This window comes from Trematomus bernacchii, unplaced genomic scaffold (assembly GCF_902827165.1).
Source record: "Trematomus bernacchii unplaced genomic scaffold, fTreBer1.1, whole genome shotgun sequence".
In the NCBI taxonomy this organism is placed as follows: Eukaryota; Metazoa; Chordata; class Actinopteri; order Perciformes; family Nototheniidae; genus Trematomus; species Trematomus bernacchii.
In genome coordinates, this window is record NW_022987313.1 from 9,020,973 (window position 1) to 9,042,978 (window position 22,006).

Genomic DNA, 22,006 nt, shown 5'->3' on the forward strand with positions numbered 1-22,006 from the left:
ATATTGCTCATGAATGTTTTTTGTCTGCACAGGAGCTGGTGATTCGCTTCCTGAGACGAGCAGCCAGTAACCTTCAACAAGACATAAAGGTGGTCTTGCCCAGTCGCCAGCTTCCAATCCAAGACCGCAGACGCATCCTGTCCCACCAGCTAGGAGAGTTTATCCACTGTTACAACAAGGTGCCCATTCCCAGACTACCACAACATCACAAATCTAGGAGATGATGCAAACATTGGAAAACATTGGAAAACATTATCCACATTATGCGGTCTTATTCTTTCCTATCTTCTTAGGAAACTGAACATATTGTGAAAAAACAGGAGAACAGCCAGGAGGAGCATTGTATTAACCCTGGTGTGTTTCAGGAGTACATCACTGCAGCAAGGTTAGTGAGTTGGCGAGCCCACTGACCATTGTTCACTGCTTGGCTCTTCACTCTTCCAGTAATATATGCTACTGCCTGAAGAGTGTTTTCAATCTGCTATACACATGTATCTCTTTTTTCTACAGTGAAAACGATCTGGAGGAGGTTCTGACATTCTACACACAGAAAAATAAATCAGCCAATGTCTTCCTAGGAACAAAAGTGAGCAGTGTTAAGAAAGACGTTCATGAAGTAAACGCCTCGAGAGATTCAGGCCACTGTGAGAATTCCAAAAGTGAGTTTCTCCCTTGTGTTTTTTCCCCCCCGATATTTTTGTTACTGAAGGTCTGGTTTATGTTTAATATTTTATCATTCAAGCACAGTAAACAGGAATTGTTTAGATTTGTAAGCCCAAAAAAAAAGTTAAGGGGAAAAAGATTGAGTCATCTGGGGTGAAGAAGAGGTCAGCTTCAAACGATTAGAACTCATTGGGGGAAAACAAATGTGTGTCAGAGCCGAGGAATGGCTAACTCATGATAAAGGAGCTCTGGCTTCTTTCCTCTTTTGAACAGCTCTGTCTGTGGCCAAAGAGGATTCCAGCGCTTCAGAGTCCTCGCTCTCCACTGGGAAATTCAGCAGTGACCCGGACATCAAGGTCACTGAGAGACAGCCTCCTGTCCGCACTGAAGACCAACCGGCAGCAGCTAGATCTGGTCAAATCCAGCCAGAAGTCAAGGCCTTCCAGCACTTTTCTGGCTTTCCTGCGACTCTAGACCGCACACATATCCCCCTGCTGCACGACTGCCCTGCGCCCAGGTCCCTGCCTCTTCACTGTCCGCCACCACCACCCCCTCTTCAGCCGCCGTCCTACGCACAGTCCCTGGCTAAGTCTCAGTTCTGTCTTTCTGAGACCCTCTGTGACCCTCCTGCATACGCCCCCACCCTCATGGTCACACAGCCACCAAAAGCAACGTGGACGTCCACCGGCTCTAACACGGCCTGCGCTGGAACATCAACCCATGTTTTAAGGAGGATTCAGTCCTTTACCACATCCTCTCAGACCCCCGGAGCTGCCACTTCCCTCCCGACTGCCACGCACATTTATAGTCAGAAGCTCTCTAGACCCACCTCTGCGGGCCAAGGTGAGATCACTTTTCTACGTGCTTCAGAAATGCACCAAGTAATCAACTAAACCAAGATGCTATTTAATGATTCCACAGAGAAAATAGTTCCTGTTTTTCTCTGTTTTATATCATATAAAATGGATATATTTGGGCTATCAACTGACGATAAAAAGATTGAACCTGGGGGTGGATTATAATGGATTTTGCTGGTAATTAACAGATTCACTCCCATGTTCTCACATCAGTCTTTGTTATTCTCTGTCAGTGATCAAGAGGAGCAGTTCCAGTACACTGAAGTCAAACTCATCTGGGACGATAAAGGAGTTAAACTCCCAGGCCCAGTCGAACCAGCAGGCCTTCATCTCAGCGCTGAAGAAGCTTGCTGACAAGCAGGTAGCTCGCCACTATACCAGCTCCAGTCACATCAACCTGCTGACACAGCACGTGAGTTCATTATGTTTTTACCTGTGTATTCCCTGAGGCGACAGCTACTCCCATCCGGAGCAGGAAGTCTTCATTGCGTATAGGAAGCTACAATGAGTTATTAAGCGATTGTAAAGTGATCTGTGTAACGTTTCATATAAGGGAGAAGAATCTGGGCCCGCTGCAGTAGTGTCTCACTGTGAGGTCTCTGACATTTCTCTATGTTGATGTGTAAACCTGGCTCTGACCCCATGTGGAGGGTCTGCTGCCTTGCACCGTGCACCTTCCTCTCTCTGTCCTCCGCTCGCCTGCAGTCTGTGGGCTGGGGTTGGTGCTGGGGGGGGGGGGTCTGAAACTGGGGTTTAAAGCTGGCTGGCCTAAACAGTGGTGAGCCGCATGAGCCTCTGTGTGAGGTCTCATTATCAGATGCACCATGGGGGAGTGATTTCTGTTGATACTTAACAAGCAGCCACTTTTTTGTGGTAATTGATGCTTATAAATAGAGGAATGTAGCAAATTGGCACTGAGCAGGGGAGCGGCAGCTACATTGGCTCCATCACCACCTCTCCTATATTCCCCAGAGGTTTGTCATACAGCGTGTGGAGCCCCTCCACCTCCCCCCCCCTCCTCCTCTTCTTCCACCTTCTCCTCTGCCTCACTGTCAAAGTTTTTTGTGATGACACCAGACCACACAGACTGCAGATTTTATGGCTTCCTTTCCACTGCACGTTATTCTGTCTATCTGAAAGGTGTTTGCTGTATTTCTTATGATTAGTTATTCTGGGTTCATTGCAGTAATTTATTTTACAGAGTAAAATAGTCCGGTGTTTTGCACTTAAAGACTCAAAGTGTTTTTCTTGTTTATTTTGGGGCTGAGATTTGAAGTCCTTTACTCACTGGCTGAACTAAATGGGGAACATTGTAAACACGAACAACACCCTGCTGCTCTGGTTGACCTCTAAGGTTCAAGTAATTGCTCACTCTCATGCCAGATCCCATGTTTACAAAACAGGGACTGAACTTGAGGAAATGCAGACACACAGTAGTCGCCTTTTAATAAACTGAATAAAATCCATCCAGCATGTGTGTTTGTTTGTAGAATATATTATTATGAGACATCCTTTAACACTGTGTCCCAATTGGACAAGCGAGTGTACATGACCTTAGACAATGGGGCATTATGGCAATTATAAACACTAGATGAAGGTCACTGTGCCTTGTGTGGAAAATAAATATGTATTATGGTTGATATACATACAATTTTGTATCTATTGTCATAAAAATGTAAGCACTGAAATATAGGCACTTGTGTTTAAATCAAATAATAAGAATACGCCCAGTGTACCTTGTAAGTGACTTAGAGCTGAGGCTGTGTAACACCATGCTGATACATTTTTCACGTCGTACAAGGCTTGGCAGCATTACAACTTTCCCATTGGACTATTTAGTGCACAGGAGGAAATAAAGTAAATAAAACGCCACAGCAGTGTAATTTATTCTCCCATTAGATCTCACTGAACATAATTCCCAGGGCAGTACGGAGCAGCACAGAGGTACAGTAGTCGTAAACAGATTTGAGCTGGCGAGTCATGATAGCTGATTCTGTCAGAGGTGGAGGAGGGTGGAGGGGGAGGGGGGGGTGGGGGGGGGGGGGACGGACCACCTGGATTTAGTGCTGAGCAGAGACTGGCTCTGCCATGTGCTGTGTGTACATTTCACACAGCCCCCAGAGACAAGATAATGAGGTGGTCGATGTGGGGGGGGGAACACAATATGACTGCTTATTCATCAAGCTTTCCCATTGATTTAAGGACTAGTAGTGGAATGTTTAGTGACTTTTGAAATGGAATACCTACATATTAAAAATACATTATGAAGGAAAACTGGCTTTAATTTAATAATCTGTTGAATTTTTCTCCACTGCCTACAGTTGACCAACCTAAACCTGGCCAACAGGATGCTGGGCAAAGAGAGCGCCACGCTGAACCCCAAAGTGCGGCCCACTGCTGCACCACCAGGCCCTCTGAAGGCTGTTCACTCTGCAGCAGATCGCTGTAGCAGCACTAGGTGAGTCCAAAGACATGTGGAATTATGCAGGGGGATATTTTTCGTGCTCTTTCTTTTTTTCTTTCTCTCTTTCTTTACATGTTAATAAACATAGGAACAACACTTGCAGAAAACAGACAGACTTATGCATAGACAAAAAATTAATTAAAACACAAAAGACATCACATCAGGGCTATTTACATGTATCTCTTGCTTGCAGGCAAGAGTTCTTTAACAGTCATTCAGCAATCCTCCTATTTTAAGCGAAGCAAAATCTGGCCTTGTGGGCCTCGCCAAATCCCACCATCCCTTTCACCTCTTCTCAAACTTTTCACTCTGTAGTCTCAGTGCATATGTCGACTTTTCCATTACATATAACTCATGAGTCCATCCACTCTCCCTCCGTCGGAACCTCTTGGCTCATCCACTTCCTCGTTATAGATTTTTTTGGTTTCCACCCTTAAAATGTAAATAATTTACTTATTGTCATTAACCATTGTATCGAAGTCTACTTTCTCCAGGTACATCACTTCAAATTTCAATAGTACTTTTGCATGAAGTATTTTTACCCAATAATTGTGGACCTGAGTCCAAAGAGGGATTATGGATGGACATTCCCAGAACAGGTGAAAGTGGTTGGCATTAACATTGCAGGGGATATTTTTCAAGTTCAAAACAAGCATATCTGAAATACATAACTCCGGACATTTCATGAAATGACGTGTCTTTTTCAAAAAGTAATAATAAAATGCAGTGGGTGGCTCACCCAGTCTTTAGTGCCACACAAATCCCTGGCCTCATGTTATATTAGCTCAAGATGATTCCAAAGGGCTTTACGCCGTGTGGTGTAGAGATCTTTGGAGACCGTGGAATAACTGGTATCAGATTAGTACTTGGAATCGGCAAGTATTGGAATGAGTATCTGATAGATACAAAGTCTGAATGGTTCATTCCAACTTACAAGAGTTGTCCAAGAAAAGTTTCATGATACATTCATTGGAATACATTTAAAGAAAATGTGATTTCAGTTGGACTTTTTTTTGGAAATGGTTACAGTTCCTCTATTGCTCCACGTTTGCATTTGGCAAACATCTCTGTTCAAGTTCTCCCTATGGTCAAATTTCAGTATTGTGCTCAAATGCACCATTTATTCTCCCTCCCCTGAGGCAGCAGGGAAGGAATAGTGTGTAACAGTCTCAATGGAGTGCAGTGCCAAAGAAAACAGCAAATCTCCCTCGGATAGTCTGAGTAGCTGTGTGATATACACACAGACATTTTAGTTCGTTATAACAAACATTTCAGTTTTGTAGAATATGTCATAGGGCCTTTAAATCCTAAAGTTGAGTATCATTCTTAAGTTTAAGTGTTTGCAAGGAAAGAAAGCTGTTTACCTATTAAGTACTCCTCACTTTGGCCAATTGATTGCTGAGGATTTTCTGCCTAATGAACTTTACTCAAGTCTGTACTGTAGACACTTAGATTGTGGTAGCCTATTTGGTCACACTCAATAGATTCTAAATGCTTTTTTAATAGTCTCTGTCGAATTTTCAGATTGAAGAGTGTTAGTTTTTGGAAAAGGATTGCCAAGCACCAACACTCCTCTGGGCAGGGAAGTTCAATACATGCCTGGAAATTGGCATTGTATCCTCTTTTTTTATAGTGCTTTGTGGAGCTAAGTAGCACTAGATTTGGCTGCTGAGTGGCGGGAGTGTGTGAAGCATGCTGGCAGCTTAAAACACTGCATTGGCAGGGTGGAGGCGATGGTGAGAGGGCAATGTCAACACCCACATGATCTGCCCCCCCCCCCCATCCTTACCCCATATTTCACCCCTCACATTGCTCTGAGGGGAGAAGGAAGGAAACAGAAGGACAGAATATGATCACAGGTCCTGCTCTATGGTACCATGCTGGGATATTTGACCGGCTATTTAAAGGTGTAACTCATTGAGGGGTAAGCATCTGTGGTGTTTTATTTTTGTCGTGATATGTGAGTGACAGTGTCTCAGACAGCTTGGCCTTGATCTTGGACTCTGTTTTTCCAGTCCTGCCCTTCCTTATGTATTGAGCTGTCAGGGAATTCCAGGAATGTCTGGCCTTTTCCCTTTTTAAAGTATTTTTATTTCCACAAACCAAGAAGAGAGATTTATGAGAATTTATAATTTCACGGATCGCCTCACGTTGCTTTTATATATTAAACTGTGGAAACAGAAATCGCCTTTTGATCTCCCATGTTACAGCTCTACTGCTTTGATTGGATCCTACATTTCTTCTATGAATGTAGTCATTTCCCTTTGACTATTTCCGCCTTTCCTGTATTAATTTGGCACTTCATTCGTCACAAAACACTTTTTAGTAAAGCTTCACCTTTCAGCTTTTCACATTTCAAGTTCATAGAAGGAGGAATATACAGTACCCTTTGTTAGAAAGCTTATTCTAAATGTCTTCAGAAAATACACAGCTCCCTTCATCTACCCATTTGTCACTTGCTTCCAATACAAAACGCTCTCTTGTACCCCAGATCCCCCCTGCCCCTGGTTTGACGTTCACCTCTCGTTGCACTGAAATGTCTTTAATACGATATTAGGATAAATTGCCTTGATTTCACCTCGGAGCTGTTTCTTATAACACAGCATTTCCTGTGTGCACGCCCCCCCCCCCCTACTCCCCCCCTACACTCAGGCCTGATGGTTTGTGCCAAACATACTGAAACTGTTAAGCACACTGGCTCTTTTAGCAACCACAGGGGTGAAGTATGATGGGTTTCAAAGAGTAGCGCCGCTCTTTGAAGTGCCGCTGCCAGGATCTACCAGGTATGCTTCATCAGCACTCTGATGAGAGCTGCTGCCTCACTGCAGTGTGCCGACAACCGGAGGGCTTTGAAACCAAACGGCACGTCCTCACACAGCCACAGTGAGCTGGGGGGGGGTCATATCCGGTGTTCCTGAAACGTTAATGAAGATTTCCATTTAACGTAAATGATGAAAACTGTTTAAAACACTCCGACTTTCAGACTACATTCAAAAACAACCTGTGTTTTGTAACTGTTTTTCAAAGTAGCATCTTTAGGGTGATTTGATTAGATTTACAGATATGGTCTTAAAGTTATAAAGTTACTAGCAGTTAATAGTCATGTAAGGTAAGGTAAGATACGTTTATTTATATAGCGCATTTTCAGACACAGGCAATTCAAAGTGCTTTACATCAACATTAACACTTAATAAGAACACAAAAGAAAGGAACACAATAGATAAACACAATGGAATAACAGATTCATCAAAACCATGCATAAAAGAGATACAGAATCGTTGAAATAGTCATGTGAATTCCCATTAATATGATTTGTCCCTGGCCATAAAAATTGCCTCAATATTTATCTTCTAGCTGTATGTACAAATGACCGCAAACCTATTACCTCTACTGTGTTCACTCCAGCACCGCTAGAACTGAGAAATACCACAACCCTACTTATGCAGGGTATTTTTAGTTCTGTTCAATACTTGTTGGATTGATGTTTGACTTGGTTGAATCTTGTAAGAACATACCATTCCAAAGGATTTTATGACAGCACATTTGCTGAACCAACAACCCAGCTAATCAGAAAAGCACTGGTGAAAATTGAAAACTTCTTTGAAGGAGGGCACACAAAATTGGTTCGATGTCTTTCTTCCTTTGAATTTAGAAAAGAGAGTTTTTTATTCACATTTGATTGGAGCCAGATGTGGTTATAGGAGGGAGAACCCTTAAGGTAAGAAAGAGTGACATTCCAGGGAATGGATGGAGGGTTTTCAGCAGATACAAACACCTTAGTTTCACCACCTATTACTACCTTTTTGTATAAAGTTGTTCCTATGCAATCTCTTAGAAATTAAGCTAGTTTAAACTACAGGCAATACATTGTAATTGTTTTAAAATCTAGTTTAAGGAACAGTGGGATCTGCATTTGCTTTTCAAACATCATAGCACTACTTTTGTGAAATCTGAACAACGTTTTTAACATTTGCATATATTAGTAAGAAATAGATCAAATAAAAGTGCATTGTGAATTTTTTTTACATTTTGGAGAATCAATAGAGTATCATTTTATTTATTCATTTATTTAACAGGGACAATGCACATTAATAAACATATCTGTACATTTGCCAGAGTTAGTCAAGAGGTTCTTTTTAATCTGTAGTCCCTGAATATTATTATATATATTATATACTGAATAGAGTATCACACAACATAATATCGCAATACCAAGTAAATCAATATTTTCTCGGCCCCCTAAATTCAAGTTGAAATTACAATAATAATCAGCAAACAATTTGTTTTGAAAGTCAAACCCATTAAATACCTTAGCCACTTTTTTTAAATTGTTCCCTTTACATCAGACCATGTTCAGGATGTCAGAATATTCTAGGTTTTCCTTCAGTAAACCTCTTTTTTTTAGAACAGACCTCTGGTAGTTTCAGGACCCTATATTACTCACTTCTGCAATAACTAAAGCATCAGCACCCACGTCTAGACTGTTTCCACAACAAATGCTCAAACCCTGGTCCTTTTTATATTTGAGAGGCAGTTCTATTGAGTGTCATGTCATTACAATAAAACAAAGTAAACAAACAGTAATAGCTGGAAATACCCTCTCACTCTTGAGGCGGCTGCTGTTTACACTGGGGCGCGGAGATACTGTGGTATGATGTCATCTCCGACCGTCCATTCTCCCACATTCACACGGAGTTAGATTGATGCAGCACATGTGCTCCACTTGCTCTGCTGTGTTGTTCTACACTACAGTAAGTCATATCAGTGTATTAAAGGACAGCGCGCACAGCGGGGATTCGGTGACACCAGTAGTCCTGCAGAGAGGGCGGTCCCACCATGTTGGAACTCCACACATGTGCTGTACTAGTGATGAGAATATCAGATCTGAGACTGAGAACTATTGCTGCTGTTTTTAAATTCATGATCTGTAATATGTTTTGCGTGGTGTTGTGTTGACAAGCCCTGTCTGGACCGACTTCTTCTCAGGGCCCTGCTGCGACATTCTACTTCAGGAAGCATATGCTCGTGACCGGAGGAACAATCAGTTTTAGACCATATGCTAATAAAATGGTAGCGCTGAAGGTCCCTGTGGTCCAGTGTGCAAACTGTAGCCAGGCTAACGGAAATGACTGCTGTAAACAAAGAAGCAGTTCTTGTTTTGTCTCCTGGCGTTGTGGATTCTCTGGCCTCGCAAGGTTCACAGACAAGCCTTTGTTTCCAGAAGCTAATTTTTTTTGAATTGGCTCGTGGTCACACCAGTTGTTTTTGCAATATATGTGCCATTATGTGAACTGAGAAATGCATGGGCGGATAGCATGTTCACATGAGTTTAAGATCCCTTGTGTCTTTGTTTGGCCACACAGGGCAGGATTATGTTTTCACTTGAGCGACACAAGATTATTATCCCACAGTGTGTATTGTTCAAGATTAATTGAGTTCTAATTTTAGAGCTTATCACAGTTCGGCGCTTAAAATATCCCAGCTATTGTGATTTTAGGTCTACAGTGTTTCCTCCTACTCTAGAGTGGACACATGTTATTGCATCTAATGGGAGTACTTTCCAAGAGTTTCTTTTGTGATGATTACCCCCGGGGATCTTATTTCTTCAACTGTACTCTTTTTTTTCTCATTTTGTGCCTCCCAACACTGCTCTTTATGGCATTATTTTGTGGCTAAAGTGGTACACATACAGCAGCACACCAGACTCAATGTAGACTCAATTTAAGCGTGTCTGAAGGGGAGGCTCACCTCATTGCTTTAACAGCGGCCCAACAAGAAAAAAGAAAGGCTGAAACAGGCTTAGTTCTAATGACAGATAATCCAGTTACAAACTCGTGGAGCTCGTCAAAAGGTTTGCTTTCCAGGTTGTGGCTTTGTGATGTGAATGGAACGTGAAGCTCGGGGAGCACTGAGGCATAGAGGAAAGGTTTTCAGTTCAGCCTGTGTTCGCCACAGGCTTGCCCTCTGCTTTGACTCTGATTTGCACACTTTGACTTGAGGCTTCTGTGGGCCCAGCAGCCACACACAGGGACGCTGCGAGCTGTCTCGTCTTTTTTTACTTCTTGCCGGTGCTGGGAACCATGGGAGTTAATTAGCTGCTACCACATCTCTTCCTTGGTTGGATGGTAACATATCTGGCAAGAAGTAGCAAGTACTGTGCTATTATGGCTACTAAAGCTTTCACCATCTTGCAATTTTGCAGGTAATTATTAGTATTTAGATGGATCAGTAGTGCGTCAGTAGCTTGATTTAAGACTTTTTTAGGGAATTATTTAAACATAATGCCAACCTCTCAATAAATGCTACAATGTTTATTCGTCATACCTTTTCGTCAGTTGTCTCCCCTCCATATTTATATTGTCTAATGTAAAACGAATCCTCACCAAATGCAATAAATTACGAGTAGATCAAAAAAGGGCAGAATCAGGTAAAATCTCAGCTTCACAAAACACTATCTTAACTGGTGGTTATTTTAGCTTAGATATTGGAAACAAGAGGAAAATGCTACGCTGGCTCTTTCCAAAGGTAACAAAGATCCACCTCCATTCTTTCTGCTTGGCTAAGCTAACCTGCAGCTGGCTGTAGAGTTTAATATTATACAGACAGACATTAATGTGGTATTGGTACCCTCATCTTACTCTCCTTAAAAGACATATTTTACAAACTATTTTTTAACCAATAATGCTTTTTTTTCATATTTGTCTTCTACTGTGACATGTTTACATGATTTAATATTCAAAAAGCTCTTTATTTGTTCTCATACTGCTTGTGCTGCAGCACCTCTCTTCATCCTCTGTCTGAAACCATAACCCAGTCTGCTCTGATTGGTTTGCTGGGCTGCTCTGTTGTGATTGGTTAACCGCTTAGTGATGTCCCGTCCATTATCATTTCACGTACTAGTGTTGAAGCGCTATCCAAAAGAAAGACGAGCATTACGTAGTGATATCACGATGTTATGGATGTAAACAAAGGACTCTGGTAGAGAAACTCCCTCTGAAGGGAACTTTGGGATATTAGCCAGACCAGTTTACATGTACAAAAACCTACTACAGGACAGGCAAAACCAAAAAAAAAGCATAATAAGGCCCCTTTAATTGTCATCAGAATGCAATAAGACACACTGTGACAAACACAGGTGGCTTTAACTGCTGAGCAGAACAGTTTGCGAGATTTGGATTTAAAAGTCAGTGCGTGTGCGTTTTGCAGAATTTTGATACTCTAAACTTTTTGCTGACCTCTTCCTCTCTGCTCTCCAAGCCACAGGCCGCTGAAGGACGAGGAGGATCTGTGGGACGGGCAGATGCAAAGTGCCTATAGCCTGGTGACAGGAGTGAACCCCCAGCAGCGCTACGAGCCCACCCAGGGAAGCTACCAGCTGCAGTTTGCAATCCAGAAACTGCAACAGCAAAGACTCCAGTCCCGATCTTTTCTGGACCAGAGCCACTGCAGACACCAGGTATATAACAGATTGTGTTGTGTTCCTCCTGACCTCCTCATTATGTCATGATAAATATGATACTTTAATGACTAGATGTATTATTGTTAAAAGGGAACACCCCACAAGTGTCCTTTCCAAAGAGCGATGTGAGTTGGTAATGGCCAACTTTTATCCTCAAGTACACCCTAGCTTTCAGACTCTTTTTGTCCTTATTTTTATTATTTGCACTTTGAATTGCCTTTGTGTCTGAAATCTGCTATTTAAATAACCTTGCCATGCCTTGTGGAAAAATGGTTTCCATGCCACAGCGTCATATTACTGGAATCCTTTGTTGATTCTGTTTCAACTCCTCATGATTTGTTCCTTGAAAATGCTCAGGCCCTTTGTGTTTTGTTAAATTAAAATGTAGTTAAAGAGTTCAGAGTTTGTTCAGCTTCTTTTGTTTTCATTCGATGCCTTGCTTTAATATCAACACCACATGGATGAACTGAACTTGTATGAGAAGTATTGAGCTTTACCTCAGGAAAACCCTCATATTTGTGTCTGTACAGAATATTCCCTTACCTCAGCACCGTGCTGTCCAAACTAATACAAAATACGCCCACATCAAGGGGAAAGCTTTCATGTTAGCATTTACAACGCTATTCTCAGATTCTCTTTCCAAACCACTTAACAAAATGGTGTTTGGTGGGAATATCCTCCTCAACAGAAGCTAATTCCTGGAGAGCCAAACATGACTGCTCACCCTAAGATTGCATTGTTTGGCTGAGTGACTCTGGGTTTCTATTGGAAGGTAAGTAAACAAGGAAAGCTGCTCACGAGGGCACCAGAGAGGCCCTGCTGCAGTATCCATTATTAGGTTTATGTCTTTACAGTTCACATCAGATTTGAGCTTCATTTGTGTTCCACATGAATACAAATGTTGGGATATGATTTTTCTCAGCAGTAGTAATGAAGCGACAAAAAACCTTTTAGTCATGCCTCACTAGCCGTGACCGATGTGATTTGGCTGTTTGTAGAGGGAGATTAGAAAGAGTGGTCTCGGTCATTTTGCGCAAAATAATTGTAATGTTTTAATATAAAAACAGGCCCTCTTTTTGTTGCTGTAAATTGCTTTGAAAGAGGATCTTAACAGGAAGAATGTATTTATAAGTGTTTTGTAAAGTGGAGAGAAATGGAGACAGATTGGTGGATGCACCCATTTATTCCTGATCTGTCCGGGGTAAAGCAGTTCCTCTCACGTCATTGTTTATTCATCATTTTTGCTTCAATGCAATTGAGGTGATATTTCTCTTGGCTTGGGCCCGCAGCCTTACGCAAGGCACTTTATGAAAGTGATCCCGTGCATTTCCTCTGTTCCGTTCCCCTTTTCATTTTGTCTCATAGTCAGAAAACAGTTGACAAAGTTTCCTTTTATTGCTGACATGTCCCATCATACTCCTGCATGAGCTCTTCACAACAGAGCCATCTTGTTGTTCAACTCTCACAAACTGAGGTCATCGGGAGGCTGACTCAGGATATGGTTGTCTCACCATCAAATCAGACAAACCCTCCCTAAAATCCTTGCCGTCCCTCCCCCTTCGTTCCAACCAAATGGGTCTCTCTGGCAATCTGTATATTTACTGACAATAAGTTCTTCAATCCTGCAGCTTCTTTTTACGTTTTACTATGACACCTATTTTGTTACCTAAAGGGAATAGTCTAAAATGTTTCTTTGCCCCACATACATCTTGGTCCAGGAATTAGTCAGTGACTTGACTACTCTTTGAGCTTTTTGATCACCTTGCTGGCTTTTCTGACCTCATTAGCAAAGTAATTGAGCTTTTAGGATGACCTAAAGACACAAAAGGAAGTGCTGTGAGTGCTCTTGTTCATATGCTCTATGTGTGTGAGTGTGTACTTCAAGGGGCTGTTCCGACGCTGCAGTCCACGTTCCAGTTACTGGGTGCAGACTGCGCGGCTCCTCTACTGGCCTGGCTCAGAGCCAACTGGCAGCCAGAGAAAGGTGGCCTTCCTGGTCCTGCTCAGACTGAATTGCCGGCCATAGGCCTCGCAACCTGGAAACTCAGCTTCTCATTTATCAACAGACCAATTACATCAGATATTCCCTGTCACACCGCCGGCCCTTTGAGGGGCTGCACTGTGGAGCTGGAAAACCATTAGTTTGTCAGATAGCCGTAGGAAGCTGCAGAGAAAATAGCGTAGACGTGAGACGTGGAAGGAATGCATGCAATGCATTCTCCAGGAAGGACAGAGTGAAATGGGACTCTAAAATATGATGTCAGAAAGAAAAACGGTATTTCCCCTCTCCCCAAGCCTGTGAAAAAATCTTGTAAAAACAAATAAATAATGTAAAGAATTTTCTTATCAGTGCAGCCAATATTGTTGTTTTGATACTGGATGGCATTTCATTAATATATTATTCATGTCAATCACTTTGATATTTCATTCAAAGACAACATTTCTTCCCCATGACTAACCCATTCCAAAGGTGATAGTACTTCCCTATTCCTCTTTAGGAATTGGATTTGTTTTTTACAGTTGAGTAAATACATACCATAACATACTTTCTAATAAATACTAAATAAAGGACCCATAAACTATATATTTACATAAATAAGGATTCACGTCCTAATTCAAAACCACTGTTACTACATTTTGACTTGAATTTAAATTAGAACCCAAACAAGAGCTTTTAAAGTGTTCTGTTTTTATTTCAAACACGCACTGCTGTTAAATACTTAACCTTGTAAAGAATATAGAAAATGTTTTTTTTTACCCAATCTCAATGTATTTGTTTATAATTGAGAGATCATAGTAATTCAAATACAGACAGCCTTATACTGCCTGTCCATAACGATAAACTACAGTTAACATTATCATGGCAAACTGAGTTAATAAAAGCATTCACTGTGTTAACAATACTGACCTTAAATTATATTTTCTTAGGCTCAATATCCAGACCAGACGGGTGCTCCACTCGCCCAGACTCCCCCAGCCTCATCCAGCTGCCCTCCATCCAGCTTTCATGTTCGAACCAGCCACGGTCACAGCCACAGCCAAACCTGTGTGAGTCCTGTTCTCGCCCCCAAGCCGCCCAGCAGTGCCAGAGAGGGACAGATCAGGAAAACGGCAACAAAGCGCCTCATCAAGTAAGTACGGCCTTTCAACTGAACACATTTCTGATTTACTTCTTTGAGTTTCATAAAGTCACCATGTACTGAATAGAAGAGATTGCAGTGGGGAATGGCATTGATTGGCTTGTGGATTAAGACAAAAGAGCATGGGAGCGGTGAGTTCCAGAGGACATGGCTGATGCTAATGAGAGTTAGAATATGTGTGCAGTGGAGTGCTCCCAGTCTTTTGGCCACAGGGTGTATCTGCCTGTTCAGTAAACAACCTCATCACAGGCCTGCTTTCTGCCTGAACCGTAAACAGAACGTGGTTCAGTGGAAGGGCCCCGGGCTCAGAGCGCCGTTTAATTCCTGTTTGGTTTGGAGATAAGCTGAAGAGCACAGAAGGGAAAATAAAAGGAAAGGAGTGAAACGGGGCTGAACTGCCAGCTTTTCCCCTCACTTACTTTATGACTTTATGACTACAACATCTGGCCAAATTGCACAACAACAGAAAAGTCTTTGTGACCGGGACCGAATGTTTGTTTAAATCACGTTGAAGGGCACAATCGGATTGGCATAAAGAACTGTCCATTTGTCTGTGAGCCTCAGTAGTAGCAGAGAGTAGCAGATCGCCCTGAGCAAAGCCCTGGTTCTGCTGACGTGTTACATTCAGTCATCTTGCTTGACTGGGCAAACTGTTGCTGGCAAGTGAAAAGGGAAGAAGGCAGAGGTGCAGCGCAGGGGTTGTAGAATAAATTAGGGCAGCCGGATAGGTGCTGTGTTTGCTCCTTTGTGTGTGTGTGTGTGTGTGTGTGTTTTCCTGGCAGTTGCCGTGTTTACACTCTGCATGTGGAATTCCAGAGCCCCCCTCACACTCTCCTCTGTCCTGCATTTTTGCGGTCGACCAGTGTGACAGGGGAGAGTGTGGGAAAAACGGAAGCTTCAGCACCAAAAATGCACCGATGGAAACAAGGAAACGAAAGAATGAAGAGAGGGGGAAAAGTAAGAATGACAGGGAAAAGTGAACTCTGTCCAGGAGAAAGGAGATGATTGTTTGCAGAAAATGGGGGGATAATACGTTGCTTCCCTTTATTTCCAGAGCTCATTTTAGGGGCAACTCAATACCTCTGTTATTGAGGCACATCTGAAATGCATCCCAGTGTCGGCGTAAGCTCCTCCAACTTATAATAGAATCACTGTGCTGGGTGTATTCACACAGTTCAAGGTTATGCAGCCCTCCAAACACCTTCCTCCAGCCAGCTGTTGAATTGTAAAACTGTTGCACTATACACATTTCCCAGTAATGGCCTTGACTCATTGTCCCATTAGTAATACATTGTTGATCACTGACTGCTCTTAGCTGAATCTATCTATCAGAATGTTGTTATTTTGGTCTGGAGTGAAGATCTCAGTCCATTCAGCAAAATGATTTCCTCTGTTTGAAGACAAATCCTACAAGAGTGCTTTCTAATCAACCATGTCCGAATATGCTGACTCAGTGACGAGTCAGCATTCAGTTTGAATTGAAGATTAAAGTACAGGACAGATCTGGGCAACGAGTGCCAGCGCCTTTGATTTTTAAGCTCAACAAACATGTGGTACACTTGCTCGAACCCAATGTGCTTCATGTTGGTATCAACTCAGCAGGGCAGGGCTCTCTGGTCTATCAACATACCACAGCTGCCAACTGGAGGGGCTGCGAGGACTCAAAGTGGTATGACTTCAGTGAAGGCTTTGAAAGGAGCAATTTGTAAAACAAATAAATGAGCCTGTTTGGTATTTTGTTTGCGAGATTTGGCTAGACGCAGCTGTAACTACGGAAACCCGGGCTGTCGTGTGGCATTACTAATAGGGTGACAATTACAGCAGCACCATTAATGTCAGCCTGGCTGCTGCTTTCACTCCCTATTAATCAGCCACAACAGTAGTTATTTTCACAGGATACTGCATACACACAGAAGCTGCCAAACGTGTGTTTATGGTTAAACTTTATCCCTTTTGGTCAACATTAAGTCTTGCTGGCTACCTGAATGCAGAAAAAATAAATCTGTTTTTTTTTACATAAGGACTTCAGCTCTTGCCACAAGTAAGTAAGTAGTTCAAAATATTCAACTTCAGGCTTATATTTCATCTGTGTACCCTGCAAGTTCAGATCTCTCCTACAGTGTTTCTTGTTTCTGCTTGCTGAGTCTTGAAGTGACCGAGTGAGAGACTGTTGACAAAGAGAGTGATGTGAAGAACCGAGAGGTCAAGTTTTTTCCCCCCCTTTCAATATGAAAGGGGTTGCTTCCTGTCGAGGTATGCCACGCTTAAAGTGGGCCAGTTCTATTTGTGGTTGTGTAATGGTATGAAAGAACAACTGTGCAGTCCCTTACAAGGAGGCAGTGTGTACCCTCATTACCTTGTTAATGCTCCTCTGGCACGCTGCTGTTATGGGGTGAGAGGTTAATGCCAACTAAGCTTTATTTATTGTTCCCCCTAAAAAATGCTTAACAGATTTAATGTATAAGGTTACAGACGTGTCTGCTCCCGCTCTATGCTTCGCCAGTTCCTATAATGGTTTATTCTCTGAAAACACTGTATTTGCTGTCTGATTATGTGCAAATGGCTATATAATTCCCTGTTTGGGATCCTGTGAGATAAGTGTACACTACTGACTATTCAGCATATAAGAAGGCCCATGTGTGCCCCTTCTGTGTCTGTAGCGACTGACGACAGGTCTACATAATCAGCAATCAACACAATAATCTTGGGAAATCACCCAGGACAAGGAGCAGGAATTTGCCCCCTTCTTGTCACAAATGAGCTCATGAGGGCCACTCGGCAAACACTTAACCCCCAGTGGCCTCCACTGACTGCAAACACACACACGCACATGCACACGCACACGCACATGCACACGCACCCACTAGTTAAACTGACTCCACTTGTCTTCTGTCAGAGGATGACTCATCAGACATCATATTAGCTCTAACATTCGCACGTAGTTTTCAGCTATTATTGACTTATTGATGTACTCAGCTCAAACTTGGACAATACACTAGGATACATCCACAGCTTTATACCAGACTGTGGGGAGAAGCCTTGGAATTCAGATGCTGTTCACCCCTGGGGAATGATCTTTTTGGTCATCTCTGACACTTTTCGTCTCATGATTAACAGGCAGAAGTCCACGGAGAGTTCAGCCAGTGGCAGTGTGTCCAACGGGCAGCATGTGGTCTACGAAGCCATCTGTGGTAAAACAGGTGGGTCTGATGCTGTATTTCTACACATGCTGTAACTTGGCCTGTTGGTGGTGCAGTATGGAAGGTGGGTGGGGGGGTGTGCCCTCTATATGCCAGTGGCCGTGATTGCAGCCAGGCATAGTGGACATTCCCCATGGAGGACTGATAGACACCACTGGATATCTTTAGCCAGCTTCCTGCTTGCATAGTGGTGCAATATATGTTGCACATTGTAGCAGATAACTACTACTGTCATAATGATAAATAAAGTACACACTTGACATTTCTTAGAAGAGTACAAGTGCAGATTTATTGGTTATTTTATTACAATGCCTAGTGTCATATCCCTATTTGTGCCAAGCAGAGTTGACGCTGCCAGATCTGAATGACCATGAACAAACTCTACAGTGCTATTTGATTATAAGTGTCCAAAACCACGGGTCAGATTACTGCTGAAGATAAATAGGTTTAACAGTGATGACATCTTTCTTTTGAAATAGGATCTAGTGGTGGGAACAGTTTGGGTGGGTACTCCCATCTGTTGGTCATTCCTACGCAATTGTAAAAGGGATGTCCAGTTGTACCCCAGAAATCACATTTAAAGTAAAAATGTATCTTAGCCTTTGCTGCGTTTATTATGCGCCACAATCGTGGGTGCATGCGCTCACGTGTGCCCTGTCATCCTGCCCTATTTCCACAACTCTTTCCATTCTAACAGAAGTGTTGAGGTTATTACAGTAACAGTGATATTTAGCGCTGATGCACACATCTGTTTTTCCTGATCAGGAGCTTTTTTTCTTTCTTTCCATAGACCTACCATACATTAGCATTAGCTAATCATAGCATTCATTACATCACGTGAGCGTCAGAGTCAAGCCGACCCAGGAATCATCTTGTTGGAAAAACACAGTAGCTCTGCACCCCTCCCCCCCAAAAAAAAATTGGGTGTGTGTGTGTCTGTGACCAGAACATTTATTTTTTCATTCTCCCCCTAAACTCTGAAGGCTGGCTTAAGTTAACAAACATCTTATAAACTCATCAATTACTGTAACTGGATCCGTTGGGATAGCTTCTGAATTTCATGTATGCATTTTTCCGTCGTCCAGGGCTCAAAGGGTGGGGGAGATGCTTCTCTCTTGACTTAATAAAAAAAGGAAAAAAAAAGTCCCAGTACCAAAACCAGTTAGCGAGGCAGGTCAAACCATGCCTTTTTAGAATGGGACTGGGAGACGAACAGAGACTCAGTGTGGCTTTTTGGAGGGAGGGGGGTGTTATTAGAGAGGGAACAGCCTTTGTGGAGCTTAGGAGTGCGTCAGGTCTTTCTGCCTGCCCAGAGTACCTTTGTGGCGAGATGACTGAGCCCCCCTGATTGACTCTGACAGGGAGTTAGAGCGGGTCCAAGTGGAGAGCATTCTCTATGATCAGCTGTCAACCGTCATTAATCACACTCTCCCTTTATCTCCCTCTTGTGCACTCTCTTAATCTCTTCCTCTCTTTGCTCATACAACTCTCCCTTTATCCCCCAAAAACTTTTCCTGCCCGCTCACCCCGTTCCCCCTTTTTCCTTCCCTACTTCTTCTATGTTAATTTTTGACATGAGATGAAGGGAGGGTTTCTATCAAAGCTAACAAACCTAGATTATATCAACCACATGTGTTTTACAATGCGTCCCTTGAACCTCTCTCTTGAAGTTCTCAGGGCTGCACAGCTGGTGACTGTGGAGATTTATTGCTTTCAGTTTGAGAAGGAAATGAATGCTGCACTTGTGCCATTTTAATGGGAGTCTGATCATGTCAGGGCGCATAGCTTAGGCCTCTCTCTATCAAAATAAGAGAGTGCGGTGCCCTGTTGGGAAAGGAAGGCCGTTATTGGCTGTCATCCCCTATTCAGATGTATTATGTAAGTTATTGGATGTTTGATTCAAAGCAATCACTGATACATCTCACACAAAGATCCAAATGGTTGAGTAATTATGGTAGAGAAGTGGTTGTGCTGTTATTGAGCAAATCATTTATTAAGTGTTAAATGTGAGAGAAATGACTGTCCCCTTTTATCTTTTCTTTTTTCCCCGCTGAGCTGGAGAAGCTTCCAGCGGTCATGTCATCAGATTGGAAGTCAGGGAGATGTTTTCGTTTTTCAGCTCCGTCAGGCCCCACGGTGTAAAAGAGCACCAAAATAAACAGAGTGCTGAGAGGAGGAATGAATGGGAATACTGTTTGGGAGCACAAACACGGCAGCTCTTACTGTACTTGGAATGCCTTTCCTACTAGATGCCTGGCTGTCAGCCAGCCGATAGGACGAGGAGCGGGGGGGGGGGCAGCCTGACAAAAGGCTGAGCGCTGAGATGACAGAGCAGATCCCCTGGTAACAGCCTCCAGAAAAACCATCAACAAAACATTCACCAGGAGGTCTTTAGCCTTCTCCTTTCAAGGGAAATTCTTTCAGGTTTGACCTTAGCATTTCTGTTTGTGCACATGTGGGTTCTGTGGGGGAAACCTTGTGCTGCCCTTCTCCCTCTTTTTTGTATTAATTCTACTTTCATCTGTTGCTCCCCAGGTCTCTCTGTGTACCACAAGCTGCTCCAGGGCCAGGAGCCCGGCCACAGATGACATGAAAGCGACCAGAGGCCCGTCCTGCCCCTCTGCTGGCCTGACAGGTGTCTCTGCATGTAACTACATCCTCACAGAGGTGTATTCTGGGAAAGGACAACAGCAGCAGATCAAAGCGTGCCAGACATCGAACAGGGTCCTATTAATTTCTCTCTGATACAGCCACAGACATTCGAGAGGGGCCAGGAATGCCCAGCTTTGACGCAGGTTGAGATTTTATTTGCTCAGCTCAACATCAGTTGGCCTTTTCAGCTCCTTACCCTGTGTACCCCCTCCCTCTCCCCTCACCCCCGTTGGCTACGCTCAGTCTATATCCCAACAGTTGTCCGCCCTCATTCTCTCCATGCTACTGATGCCACAGAAAGATTTCACTGACAGATAGCCTTCAGCAGATGGTTCCTTAATGCCCCAGTGGCATTTTAATTTCAGGATCCAACCTTTTATTCTTTGCTCCTGCAGTAACATATGCACCACTACCCATTCATGTAGATGTTATCTTTATATACAAACGGACAAGCGTACAGAGGAGGTTCTTTTGTGAGAAGCTTCTGGCATTACACACCTTGACTCGTTGCCAAAACATTTGCTGTGCTCATTGCCTAAGGATGTGTTAAAGTAGAGAACGATTTGCTTGTAGGCGTAAAAAGGAGCATAAATGACGGTAGATTGCTGCCTTGTTCCACGTTTACAAGGACAATGTAAAACAAATATCAAGAATGCAGTTGACCTGTGATTTTTCCTGTAAGCTGTTGAGATGTAGATGTTTTTCTTGGACGGACCAAATGTAATATTTTAAGTAAATTATTGTAGTTGTATTAGTATTTATTCACTGAATATTGTCCACCAAAAGGCCTTTTTGGCCGTTTCTGTAGCTTGAAGCATAACATAAAGAGGAATTATGGTTATGCACAGCCTTGCCTATATGAAGGTTAATGCTGTACCAGCAGATCAATATCCATGAAGGTAATATGTTGCTTGGGACCATATAGTGAGTTAACTCAGGGCGTGTTAATAGAATAAAACATCTCTGTTATATATCAATAGATTCAGAATATGTTTATGATGACTTTGTCAGAAATACTTGAATGTCATGCATGTCATATCCACTGATGATCATCATCACAGGGATTTTGCACAGATGGTACAGTAGTTCTCCATGCAGACTAGAACTGGTTTTAATACACTTGAAAGTATTGTATTTTGTAGTGATCGATGGCAAACTTAATGTTGTGGTCTACTTTACTACACCAGTGCATGCTGTGTTACAGATATTCAACAGTGGCATCCAAATCAATGTATATTCTCCTGTGGTGATACAAAGTTGTTTACAGTCTGATCATTTGATCTGTTGTGTCGCTGATGTTTACAACACACATGCATGGTAATGTCATGTTTTTGGAATCATATTGGTATCAAACAACATTGAAATGAAAACCGAGAAAACATTAAAACATGCTGATAGTGTCAGTAAATGTATTTTTCTTCCTACCACACACAGAAGTTTGTCTTAGACTTGACTATGATTTCTTTTTTCTTGGTTGTCTAGATTTACCCTATTACCCTTTAAATAAAGTGCTCTAAAAAACATAACCCAAACATAAAAACTCAAACAATAATGAAATATGAACAACTCTA

The 22,006-nt window shown here is 42.6% G+C and overlaps 1 protein-coding gene across 4 annotated transcripts in view; it reads left to right on the top strand.

Annotated features, from left to right (window-relative positions):
* Nucleotides 1–21,843, top strand: part of ttll5 (tubulin tyrosine ligase-like family, member 5) — a 45,666-nt gene extending 23,823 nt beyond the window's left edge. For 2 of the 4 annotated variants that reach the window (XM_034115949.1, XM_034116036.1), the window contains exons 21-30: nt 33–179; nt 294–385; nt 511–659; nt 937–1,506; nt 1,754–1,932; nt 3,842–3,978; nt 11,242–11,440; nt 14,372–14,574; nt 17,701–17,783; nt 20,319–21,843. In XM_034115949.1, coding sequence (XP_033971840.1) covers nt 33–179; nt 294–385; nt 511–659; nt 937–1,506; nt 1,754–1,932; nt 3,842–3,978; nt 11,242–11,440; nt 14,372–14,574; nt 17,701–17,783; nt 20,319–20,371 — 1,812 coding nt within the window. In that variant the 3' untranslated portion in view covers nt 20,372–21,843. The remainder of the gene's footprint in view (nt 1–32; nt 180–293; nt 386–510; nt 660–936; nt 1,507–1,753; nt 1,933–3,841; nt 3,979–11,241; nt 11,441–14,371; nt 14,575–17,700; nt 17,784–20,318) is intronic. The other 2 variants (XM_034116116.1, XM_034116190.1) reach the window with 2 other exon arrangements.
* Nucleotides 21,844–22,006: the final 163 nt, after the last annotated feature.